The sequence below is a fragment of the Lagopus leucura genome, unplaced genomic scaffold (genome assembly GCF_019238085.1).
Source record: "Lagopus leucura isolate 7727_CA_CO unplaced genomic scaffold, USGS_WTPT01 Super-Scaffold_73, whole genome shotgun sequence".
Taxonomy (NCBI): domain Eukaryota; kingdom Metazoa; phylum Chordata; class Aves; order Galliformes; family Phasianidae; genus Lagopus; species Lagopus leucura.
The window spans coordinates 74,570,639-74,583,707 of NW_024962252.1; the positions used below are offsets into that span (position 1 = coordinate 74,570,639).

The window sequence follows — 13,069 nt, forward strand, 5'->3', positions numbered from 1 at the left end:
AGAAAAAAACCTCACAGGTTGTTTTTCTTTATCATGAGTTACTGAGTTACTCCTAGGCGACTTTGCAATGCCACTGTTGTGTGATTAGTGCTTTCTGCTTCCTGCCAAATTTACTTATCTACTCGGTAGAATGAAATAACTTTATTGCCTACCTATGATTGCTCTCAGTAACTGATTTGTTGACAAATACCCATAGAAAATTTTATTAGCCCTTGATATAATGAAATGCCTACTAAAGGCATATTCTATTAGATACAGCAGCCAGTTTACTTGATGAGGAAGGCTGAAATGTCATTATTTGCATAATCTTTATTTGGTGGTAATTATTACAATTAAATTTGTACCAGTTGAAAACTAGGCCAGATAGCAAACAAAAATTTGAGAAGTATTTAAATTACTGAGAAATCATGTTCAAATGCTTTTTTTTTTTTTAAATATAAATTAATAAATTGTGCTGATTGCATAAACATACATGATGGTGGTTGGGAAAAAAAGACAGCCTACATAGTTCTATATTGGAGGATTAAGATACTAAAATAAATACTTGTGAAGAACTTCAAGTGCTTAGAATGGCTGAAAACATAATGTCATACAAATTTTGCTAGCATTAGTTCTCACTTGTGTCACTGTGTAAGTGCAGACTAAAGCTATTTAGGCCTTAAGATACTGGAGATTTTTTCCTTTTTTTCTTTTTTTCTTTTTTTTTTTTAGGATTTACCTTTCTTTTGTAGAATGTTCTGTCTTGCTTTAATGAAAGCTAGGATGTCAGCATCAGTCTGGCTGTCTCCAGTCAGAGGAATAGATGTACTTGAACTTGGTGGGGTCCTGAAATGAGAAAGCATATTTGTGGACCAAACTGAATAAAGTCATTTTTCTGTTGCTTTATCTCCTCACTCCTTAAAATGGAGGGCTTTGTTCTTTGTTCTCCAGATTGTTAAAAATTGCACTATTTGGAGTAGAATTAAGCTGAGGACATCGTAATGTAGTCTCCTAAGAATAGCCAATAGTAGCTTTTTAGTTTGGTGGAACTATGAGCTGAATAGTTATAAAACCTTCCTCAAAGGGTTAAAAATATTTTACTGCTCAAACAAAGGCTTACCACCAATTGGAAAAGCTCTGTGTGGCGACTATATTAAAGAAATTATGGAAATGACCATGCCAAGTGCCTGTTTGCTTTTGGGAAAAAAAAAAAAACACTCAAAAAGCAACAGCTATTTATTTGAACAGATCATTGGTATTTTTGCCTACTGTAAGAGAATTAAGATCTCATTTGAACACAGAAGAAAACAGTCACATGATATTCATGAAATCTGCTGACAGAGGCAACTATTTTGTGCTGGTGAGTCTCCTGTGCAGGTTGAGATATGTTTCTACACAGTTAAGTCCTTAATTCACATTTGCTTTTTGGTAGACACATCAGTGGTATATACCGATGTAGTACAAGAAAGTTATTCTAATCAGCTAAGGATTTGTCTCTGTGTTGTTAGTCTTCTGTAAAGATTAAGCATTAATGTAAAAATCAGAAACAGAGTGATAAAAATTACAATATGGAAGCACAAGTGGTAATGAAGGGAGAAAAACTATTTTCACATACTCTACCTTTGTCATTACTGTTGTTTCTGCTGTTCTTTACCATCTGCTGCAGCAAAAAGTAATTGTGCCTACCATAAAACAAGTCTCACATCCTTTTCTTTGTTGGACTACTAATTAAATCCTTTGTTGCAAAATTAGTGAATAATAATGGGAAAAAATTATAGAAACTACTATATGAACTCAATAAAATATTTCATATGTAACTTACAAGGAGAACTCAAAATACCATCAAAGATTTATTCTTGTTGATCTTCATGTGATTAACAGTAATATAAAAAAAATTAAAAATACTTTATATATATATATTTGCTGTTTTATATATGTTTTATTTTGGAAGATGAGAGAAAAAAACTTGCAGTTTGTTCTAACTTTTGCATCTTGAAAAACAGTAGCTTAACCATATTTTCCTAATACCAGAAGTACTGAGCACAATGAGAATATAACCTCTGGGAGTATGCTGCCAAGGCATGACATTTTGGTGGGAGAAAATGATGAGGAAATGAAAACATATGGAAAAAATGAGAAGCCATCAAAAAACACAACACAAAACAGTACTTTCTGCTAACCTGCTAAGCTAATTTTCACAAGGTAGTACCTCATTTGAAAAAACATGGAATATAACATTTGCTAAGCCTGACAAACTCTGACTGCTGCTGTCATTTTATTTTACTCTAATAATTTGTGGGAGGGAAACTGAAAATATTTCATGGTGTCACAAGGAACCTTGTCTAAAATTTTATGTCAATGTCATGAGGTCAAAATCACAACAGTAAAAAATCTCTACCCAGAACTTGCAGTCTGTGATAGTTACCCACTCAGATCTCTCTTTCAAATTATTTTATTTATAGTTTCAGAGTCTCTTTCTTTTGCAGAAACAGAAACAGTCATGAGGAATCATGAACTCATGTGGAAGAAAGCCTGAGGCCACCTCCTCAAAAAGCTTGTGATGTTGTTGAGGAATTTTGAGTAAAACCTGCTATTCTTTCCCTCCCTTTCTCTCCCCTTCCCCTCTTTCTGTCTTTCTGTCTTTTTCTCTCTTTTATTTAAAAAAACCTGTTTATAATGATAGCAATAGAGGGTTATCTAGGTGTTATATTACTGGCTTGTGTTTTCCTCTCATTAGTCTAGGTAGGCTTCTTACCTTATTTTTGTAGTTGGGTTATCAAAAACGATTGAATTGTTTTTCCCAGATGAATCTGCATTGGAATTGGTTCTTGTGGTCTCTGAAAAACTGGAATGGGAGAAGAAATGAGGGCAAGGATATAATCCTTGTAGAGGGAATGTTAGTACATGCTAAGTACAAAGAAGTTATTTAAAAAAAAAAAAATATATATATATATATATATATGCACATATATATAAAGCACTTGTTGATTATGGGAAGAAAGAGTGTTTTCAGTTGAAGCCATGTGATGATCCCGCTTATGTAGTGAATGTGGCTACTCAGGAATGAACAAGGAAGCTCATAAAGGTTATGCTTTTAGGATTTGCCTTCTAAGCAGGGCTTGTAAAGCGCTTTGACAAGCCTCATGAAGAGTTTGTAGAGATATATTTAGTTCCCAAACTGACAATTATCCAAGTGAGGCTTTAGCAAATTTTTCGTTATTTCTTTAGTTGGGCAAAATTATTACTGGAAACAGTTGGAGATTGAGTAAAATCCAGTGAAGTCTTTGGAATGTGTTTTGATGAGAGCCATGCAAATGGATGTTGTGCATTCCTTTGTCCACAGATATAATTATCAAAGAGACCCACAATGAGGAAAGGAGATTTCTGCCAGGGGATGACAGACACCGCTCTCTCTCTCCCTAGGTTTTTGTGTACGTTGCTGTATCTGATACCATTCTTGATTGACGTTGAAAGATGGAATTACTCAGTTTTAAGATTTTTCCACTAGATGGCAGAATCGGCAAGTTCTTGCTTTTCCAACTCCGCAATGCTTCATTGCGGGAGGATGATACGATATTTCTGACAGAGAACTTGAAAAAAGAAAGAAATTTATCACTAAAATGTCAGTGTATTATGCTGTTCCAGGTTCATTTTTTTTGCAAAAGATATTGCTTCCTTAATGGTAATAATGCTCCATACTTTATTATGGATATGTATTACAAGAACAATAGAGAATGTGTGATGATACTACCTACTACGTGGTTTAACAATATCTGGGAGCTCTAGATTGAAGTTCTGCTTTAGCATTTCCCCCCCAAAATGCCATTGATTTGGCAGTTATTAAAAAAGAAGTGATCTAGGAGCTTAAATTCCATTTTCTAAAAGAACTCTGTGTCTGTGCCCTGAGATACCAGGCTATCCAAGTCATATAACTGTGTTTTAATAAATCACATCAACTGAATCATAATAGGCATTCATGATTGTATTCTTAACCTGCAACAAATGTAAGGTACTGTGACATAATGGGATTGTTTGTCATTGCCATAAGATTTTTTGCTTTTTACTTGCCGCAATCAGAATGTGTACATTTATAAACACTGTGAGTCAGCTGATAGAAATAATTTTTATGAGCAGTAGTTGATATTTTAAATCGTGCTTCTCACTGTATTTCAATGAAAACTACTCTCCAAAATTGTTTAACTCTGCTTTTAAAAAGTACACAAATTCAGACCACTTAAGGTGTGATTTTAAGGAATTGACTTCTCATTTTCAAGTGGTCTCCTGGATCTCGGGCAATAGACCAAAATTGGCTTTAAAGTGATCTGAGAGAACTGAGAACCTTGAGAAGGTGATATTTAAAACAAACCAACTTAGATTGAGTGAGGTGAAACCCCAAACCAGAAAATTATGACTGTGTTCAGTAATAAAACAGGACCTTAAACTGCTACTCTGTCTGCAAAACATTACAGCCAGACATGCTTGTTTGCAAGTGAGAGCTTTGTAATGACTCGAGGTGTTACTTCCATAAAAGTGGCTAACAATTAGAGTACTAATCTAACAAATGAGTCTTTCATCTTGGTAGAAACACTAAGTCTTACTTACATACCTCAGAAATCATTAGAATTCCTCAATTAGAGGGATGGTCATTATGGAGGTAACCTGAATCCTTTGTGTTGAAGCTATGGTTATTTTTCCATAGTATTGGAAGATATGTTGCATCAAAAAGGGATGAATGAATGTAATTTTCTTGCGCAGTTAGTACTTTCAGATTCTATAACATTTATGGTGTCCATATCTCTCTTAGTCTGTTTCCAGAATCCAGGACCCTTCTGTTTAACTTGAGTTTTAGGTGCTTTTCCAGTGATGAGAAAAGGGGAAATTTTGCTAATACTGCTTCACATTTAATGGAAAGCTATTATGTAGTGGTGGGGAATGGGGGCAATGATCCCCCACTCTGTGTGTTAAGCCTGAAGGTCTTGGTATCTCAGGAGAATTAAGTGTTGATGCCCTTGCTGGAAAACTACTTTTCTAGCTTTTTCTTAGAATCATAGAATCACAGAATCATCAAGGTTGGAAAAGACCCCTATGATCATCCAATCCAAACGTCCAGCTATCACCACTATTTCCCACTAAATCATGTCCCTCAGTACAACATCCAAACATTTCTTGAACACCTCTGGGGATGGTGACTCCACCACCTCTGTGGACAGTCCATTTCAGTGTCTGACCACACTTCTCTTGGAGAAATGTTTCCTGAAGTCTGACCTGAATCTCCCCTGGTGCAACTTGAGACCATTCCCTTTAGTCCTATCACCAGTTACATAGGAGAAGAGGCCAACCCCCACTTTACCACAACCTCCCTTCAGGTAGTTGTAGGGAGAAATAAGGTCACCCCTGAACTTCCTCTTCCCCAGATTAAATAATCCCAGTTCCCTCATCTGCTCACCATAAGACTTGTGCTCCAGATCCCTCATAGCTTCACTGCCTTTCTCTGAACACAATCCAGGGTCTCAATGTCTTTCTTGTAGTGAAGGGCCCAAAACTGAACACAGTGCTTGAAGTGAGAAAATACTTTTCACTAGCAAAGAGATGAAACTAAGGATGCTAAGAAAATCTTTAAAGAGTGATGACTCAACTTTTAGAAGCATTCTTCCTGAGTCCAGGTGCTTGACAAAGCGAGACAAAAAGATAGGTGACATGATTTAGTGTGATAATAGTCCTTCTTCGAGCAAGAGGTTCATCTAGATATCTCTAGAGGTGCCATCTAATCAATATTTTTGTAATATGTTAGTTGGCACTCTTGGCTTACACTTTTGGATTTAGACAGATGTATGACTTACAGAAGTCCAGTCTCTCTATTCAGCAACTAAGATCTAAGACCATTCAGGTTCTTTAGATAACATGTAATTTCAATTTTCGGTCTGAATCTATCCAATGATTTTTCTTGAGTTGAATCGAAGAAGGCAAATTCAATTTCCTGACAGTTTCTGTAAAATTCTTGCTTTTTTTCTGGCAATTACAAATAGCCTTAGATTTATCATTTCTTTCTTGAAGTTAGTAGCAAGAGTTTTTACCCAGTGGGTGACTTGCTTTTTCTTTTTGAGCCATCTGTTGTGGAGCATATGTCTGGGTCAGGCATGGGGCAGCAGCTTGAGAGATGTACACACTGTTGTTGCATTGTCTCCCTTGCTGTGAAAACCCAAGAGCTGATCAGCTCCATCTAGCCCTTAAAGTGGAGAATCTGGAAAGATGATGAGTGTTGTTGCATGAATGTTTGATTTGTAAGTGTGGCACTGAAAAAAAAGTGGAGAATGTATGTAACATCCAAAGGCATGCAACCTCAACATTGTTAAAAACAAATTTGCTTCAGTTCTCCAGGCATCTGAACCTTAAAAGTAGAAGGAACAGATGTTCCATTTAAAGGCAGACAAAATACATTCAGAAAGATTCAAGCTGCTTAAAATCTGAATATTTTTGTGTTTAGTTGCAAAATAAATTTGGCTTCACTTGCAAATTCCTAGATAAATTGTTCAAGTCAAATTGTTACGAACATTTGTAAAGCTTTGAAATATCATTAATCAGACATGTTATTCTCAGATTATATTTTATCATCATGTAACACTGCAGAAAATTGGCAGAAATAAAAAACAAGACAGAGAACGTTGCAAAAAATGTAAATGTTTCTCTTGTTTCACATAGCCCTAGTACAGGAAATAAATTTTGTAATCCAAGGCAATCAATACTAAAACAACTGATGCTAAAAATCTTCATAGAATCTGAAGAGGTGTCTGAAAACCTAAGGAAACTAAAGTGATTTCAAAGAAGCTGAGGACATAGAGTCTGATATTGAACATGCTGTGTGGTTTGCTGGAACAGGACAAATGAAATCTATTAAGAGGGAGTGACTGAGGTTAGGAAAGAAACAAGTAAACTACAAGGGAATGGATTTCTTCTGACAGAAGGAAAAAATCCAAAATTTTTAGATTTCAGTAAGCATCCAACATTTGTTTTATTCACTGGAGATATAAGAACAATTCAACATTAATGAAATTGAACTTTCAATGAGAAAAGTTGGTTGGATGGGGCACTGGGCAGCCTGGTCTAGTATTAAATGTGGAGTTTGGTGGTCCTGCCTGAGGCAGAGGGGTTGGAGATTCATGATGCTTGAGGTCCCTTCCAACCAGGGCCATTCTGTGATTCTGTGATTCTCTGATTCTGTGACTCTGTGAAGTAACTTGAACAGGCAAGAATCTGATAAACATCCTAAATGAAAGCCAACATGTGAGAAGAATGACACTTTTTTTCAGACTCGACAGGCGCCCAGTGGGAGGCATAAACATACATATGATTTGCAGTTCAATCCACAGCTTTGCTGTGGAGAGTAGGGCACTTCTTTTCAAGTTTGAGGGATTATATTAGGCATACATTTTGAAAAACACAATGTTTTGATGATTATCTTACATTCCTCATTCTTTCTCTTAGTACTGTGACTCTGGGATTGGTGATTAGATTATACAGTGGAATGTAGAGGTGGACCATTCTTTATCCATTTTGCACAGTTGTTTTTTGTTTTAAGTAATATGCTCAGAACAGATGAGATTTAATATTTCTACAATCTTCACGTGAAAGATAATGAAAACATAATTATATCTGCGAAACCCTTTAAATCTATTCAACGGGTCAATGAAAATGAGTCTGTTAGCCTTTGCAATATGCAAACCACTGATTTCAGCTACTTAAGTGTATTTCAGTAAAAAGATTAACTTGTTCAATAAATTACCTTTCTTATGCACTGATAATCCTTATGTCACACCTCAGCTCTCTGAACTCAGTCAAGTTTTGCTTCTTACTCTGGTTGCAGTAGTATCAAGCCAATTCCTTTCACAGCTTATTCAGAACTAATTCAGAAATGCTCACTATTTAACTCCTTTATGACGTAGACTCATTTGACATTTAACAAACTTTTTTTTTCCATTCAAAAAAGTTGTTTGGCCATGCAATTAGTGCCTTTTATACATGTTTATCCTTCCTAAATCTCACAAGGATTCCTAGTTTCCTTTCACTGTTATTTTAGCTATAAATTCATTTAATATAAAATTTAATTTGAGGCTATCACATTCTCTTCCCAAAGTTTAATTATCTTTAGTAATATAACTACGGTGTGTCAAACAGTAATAATTCACATAAATTATTCACTAGAAGGTGATCAAAACATTTTGTTTGAACAGACATATAAATCTCAAGAAAGATTATGGAGTGTGCTTGTATCCTTGAGGCACTGACACAGACAATTTACAAGTATTGTTTTTAATCCTGAAGTCTGAATTTATATCAATTCACGCTAAAGATTTTTTCTGAATAGTTTTACTGCATAGTTATTCTGTCAACAGAAGTCCTAGATTTCTGACATGAAGCTCCTTAAGTTTTAGACCTTTAATCTATTGAATATACCTGTGAACAAAATTCCTTCCTGAAAATATGTTTTATTTATACTACATTATGTTCCATATAATTTGAGAGCTTCCGCTTTTGTTATCATATAACTGTTCTGCTAGGTGAACACAGTTGAATTAGAAACAAAGAGCCATTTGTTTCTTGGGACCATGCAAAAGAGAGGAGAAATTTTAGACTAGACTCATCCTACACAGTCATGGGAACAGGTATGTAATGTTCCTACATCAACTGAGGTCAAATAAATTCTTGAGAATAAAGATTTTATTGTTTTATATTCTTTAACACTGTGAAATTGGAAACTTCTACTTTAAAATGTTATTGCCTCAGGTAGGAGGAAAAGTAAAATTTAATGCATAGTGGGATGTTAAGTCTGCAGCTCTTCCTCACAAAAAGCAGAAAGAGTGTTTCCAATTCCATACACATCATGTACCTGCGTAAAATATGTTTGAACAGCTAATACAAGATCAGCTCTCTGAAGCTATGTGGAGGAAAGAACAGTTAACTTCAAGCAACCATTGCAAGAATAATGATATGTAGCAAATATGAGAAAACAAAACTGTATACTTCTGATTTGTTCTATAATTCAAGTTTGAAAATATGAATGCCCTGGGTCTGTGATACCTATGAAAGGATCAGTCAGTTAGTCTCAGTCAAAATGTCCATTAATTACACACAGAGGAACTCCACATTATAAAAACCATACTAGTTTTTCTGAGAGACCACATAGGGCAGCACAAGCCACCAAAATAAACTCAGCAACTTACAGTGATCAAATACCTTCCCATGTTCTATTGCAAATACTAAATATTTCCTGAGACCTGTTCCCTGGTACATGCTGTTAAGGTATTTGAAGGAAAAATTTAAAAGAAAATTATAGAGGAACCAAAATATGCAAATTTGCTTCTGAGAAGGAGCAGGGATGTAGGAAGGGGAAACTACTACCTGTGGAGGGTGGTCTCCCATTGCATTGAAAAACTTCTCAGGCCTTATTGTATGCTACTTTTAGCTCTAGTTTAAAGTGCAGAAGATATCACCATACACTAATGAGAAGAGTTCATACAAACAACGAGGCAAAGAGGTTGCACAAGTGGTCCTTAGCTTAGTTCAGTACAAGGTTAAAAAGAGTATTTCCAATGAACAGTCATGGACTGTTTGAGCTAAGTTGGCTGGCTTTGTGTTGAGCTAGACTGAAAATGCTTCTGCATTCTGTGCTGCCAGATTTTCTGTGGGACTGGTAACATTGAGCCTAAAGCCAGGAATGAACATCTCAAACTAGGTCTTAAATAATGTCAACTATCTGCAAGGTGAACAGTGCCTAAGTCTTTAGAGTACACTACTACTACTACTACTACCTACTACTACCTACTACTTTAGAGTAGGGATGAGAACTGGAGAAAAGTAGAGACTACTGTTGGTTTTCGTCAGTCTGAAAACGCCTTCTTAGACACCGTTACGGGGATTACGTGTTTCTTTCCCTCTTTGCACTCATTGTGGAGCATTTACTGTAGATACACAAGAGTTTACTACTGAAAATTAGATTTTTTTTTTACTTTTTTAAGCAAATCCATTATTTAATGACATGTAGGATATGTTTTACTGCAAAGCAGAAAACATCATTTAAGCTGACTACTGTTATAAAAACATACACCGAGATACTCATTGGAGAAAAATTAACTGTATAATGAGAAGGGAAGAAAGGGAGGAGGATGGAGAGAGAACATCTCCATTTATTGACAATGAATACAGAAACATTCACATTCTGGTGGTATACATTTTCTTACACTCTACTTTACTTGAAGGCCATGAAATACCTGTTACTTCAAATCTGAATTAGAAATTTTGAAATTAGAAGTGACTGATAGTGAAATAACTCAGATCATTACTTTGTTGTAATGTAGAGGTTGCATCAATGCCATACCATATCACATACAGTATCTTTGTGGAATAATATGCTGCAAGAGTGTAGCATCAGGTTTTTTTTTCTACAGGAAATCTAGGCTATACGTTCAATCATTTTAAAATCTGTTTTGATTTGCAGCCTCCTGAATTCATTCCAAAGGAGATATGATATCCTTGCATAGCAAAATTGGGTGATAACAGGCTTGCTTCTCATAGCTATTGGTCATGGGGTTCCTAGTGATAGGTTTGCAGGGTACAAAGACTAGCAAGCCAAAAGGACAGTAAAATACCTTCAATAGGACCAAACAACAGAATTATAAGAGTTTGTTTTCTACGCAGTCATTTTTCTTGTTACTAGAAATGCAGTTTTTGAGTGTGATATTTACAAAACTTTCTGGTGTTCTACAGCTCTAAAAATCTTACATTTTCTTACAACTAAGTAAGGAAGAGAAAAATGATCAATTTACCTGTTAGCTGATAGATGTTGTGAAGATTTGATGAACTGGGGATAAATCGTCGTGCTATTCGGTGAGCTAACCAACTCTGTCTTTTCTTGCTGGGTCTAGATTGAAAAACAAAACTATGTAGTAGGATGGGATTTTTTTAGAGCATTTAATATTGGTCTACAGGTCTCAGCTATAATGAGGTAGGTCAGTGACTCATTCAAAAAACAATCAAATTTACAGTATTTTCTTCACTTACACAAACACTTCTGAACAATGTGAAAAGTGTTCAGGATTGAGTCAAAGATACTTAAGCTCATGTTACAGGGCTTTAGTATGTAACAGCATGTTTCACTATTTGAGTCTCTTAGGGAGCTCAGATGTATAGATAGGTCAAGATCCAAGATATCAATCCCTTTCTATTTTTTCCCCAGTTCTTTAATCTTCTACTGGTGAATCATGAGAGACTGAATCCTGGACCTCTCTTTTAAGGGACAGAAAAAAAATTGTGCTGCAGTGGATTCAAGATTATTGTTTGTAGTGTTTTAAAAGTCTAAATTTTTAGACAGGATGTTAAGTAAAACATTATCATCTTTGCCTTAGGCTAGGGACTTTAATTTGAAAAAATATTTTATAACAATAACTTGAATTTAAGCTATTTTCATGGTATTTTATGAATACGTAAGCTCCTCATATTAAATATCTGATTTATTTTAGACTATTTTCTTTAAAATATGTTTTAAATTTATACTCACAGGAATTAAACAAAATACTGTCTAAAATCTTCTGTCTCTTTTATAACAAATTTTCTCCACAGACTAAAGCTTATCTTCTAGTTAATAACAAGTAATATGTACAGACTGCACTTAGCAGTCTTTTCCACTAGGCTGATAGGCATCTCACAGCTGTCCTGTGCTATAAGATGCCATGTCACTGCTTGGAAGTCATTAAAAAAAAAAAAAGTCAAAAAGGGAGCTCATAAGAAAGCTATGTTATTTCAGTTGTTTCCCTTCCAGACCTTTTGTACCGTACTCTGTGTTTGTGAAACCATGTAGCTGTCTCACTGCCTGATGAACTTCACATAATTTGCTTAAAGTCACATCTCTTTCAATCATTTTTACAAAGGTGTTTACAATAGAACACTTTGTTTCCAGTGAGTTCTTAAACAGACAAGGATGGTAGTGGTTGGACTCAGCTGGAGAGCAAGGGGACACATGCACTGTGGTGAGAGTTAGTGAGCCTTTGGGAGCTTAAGAAAGCTGAAAAATTACAGGAGACTTTGAAACATTGCTAAAAAACAAATTACATTTGTTGGGTTTTGTCCATATTACAGCTTTGACTGCCATACACGTCATAAAACTGATGAAATCATAGTTTAGTAAGCAGTGAGAAAGATTATTTTTTTCCAGTTGCCTCTATTCATTTTATGTTCCATCAGAGTCTTTGGAATTTTTGGGACTGTTCTTGGCTTTTCTTCAACTTGTGTGGGAGGAAGTCAAAACAGAAAATAAAGCAGAAAGCAAGGGTTTCGCTTTGTTTGTATTAGCTTCATAGAGCATAATTCACATTAGCTTTGTCTGATTTACATTGGAACGAGCAGTGGTGAATTAGGACTCAAATCCCTTCCTTCGTACTCCTTTCTATCTTGTCAATTAATGAAATTATTTTTATGAAATTTTATACTTATTATTAATATTAACATATTTATTATTAATATTAATATATTTATTAATTTTATGAACTTATTGAAGATTTTAAATTTACATTAAAATGGAAGAAATACACTGTAATTGTATACCTGTAGATTTGTTCCCTCTTCAGTCCACCAGGCTTCAAAGTCTTTTTGTAGCTTCATCTTGGCTTTTTCCATGAGAAGCTGCAGGTGTTCAATCTCTACCTTCAGCCCTTTCAAGCGATTGAACATTGTTTTATAACTAATGTGAAAAGAAGAAAGAGTAGTAAAGATCTTACAACATGTCTCTGAATAAAGTTTAATTCTACCTAGAATAGCTACAGATTTAAAATAAAAAGAATATTTAACAATCAAAGATGAAGTGGTGAGGATGGGCAGAGTGGTGGTGAGAAGAGATCTCTCATGTTTTATGATAGCTTCACTAGAGATTAGAGTCCTATCCTGGAAAACTAAATTTTTACTAAAATAATAGTGAAATTAAAGTGCAGCCAACATTGATTTTAATACAGGTTTGATAATGTCAAGATACGCATTGATTGCCCTTCCAAATGAAAGCTAATATGTAGTCAGAAATTACTGAAGTTTGAAACAGTCAGAAATT

The 13,069-nt window shown here is 35.1% G+C and overlaps 1 protein-coding gene across 1 annotated transcript in view; it reads right to left on the minus strand.

Moving 5' to 3' along the window:
* KIF6 (kinesin family member 6) overlaps positions 1-13,069 on the minus strand; it is a 139,630-nt gene that overhangs the window by 2,880 nt on the left and 123,681 nt on the right. The window contains exons 18-21 of the mRNA XM_042885015.1: positions 12,574-12,709; positions 10,800-10,894; positions 2,735-2,824; positions 719-825 (exon numbers count right to left, since the gene is read on the minus strand). Coding sequence (XP_042740949.1) covers positions 719-825; positions 2,735-2,824; positions 10,800-10,894; positions 12,574-12,709 — 428 coding nt within the window. The remainder of the gene's footprint in view (positions 1-718; positions 826-2,734; positions 2,825-10,799; positions 10,895-12,573; positions 12,710-13,069) is intronic.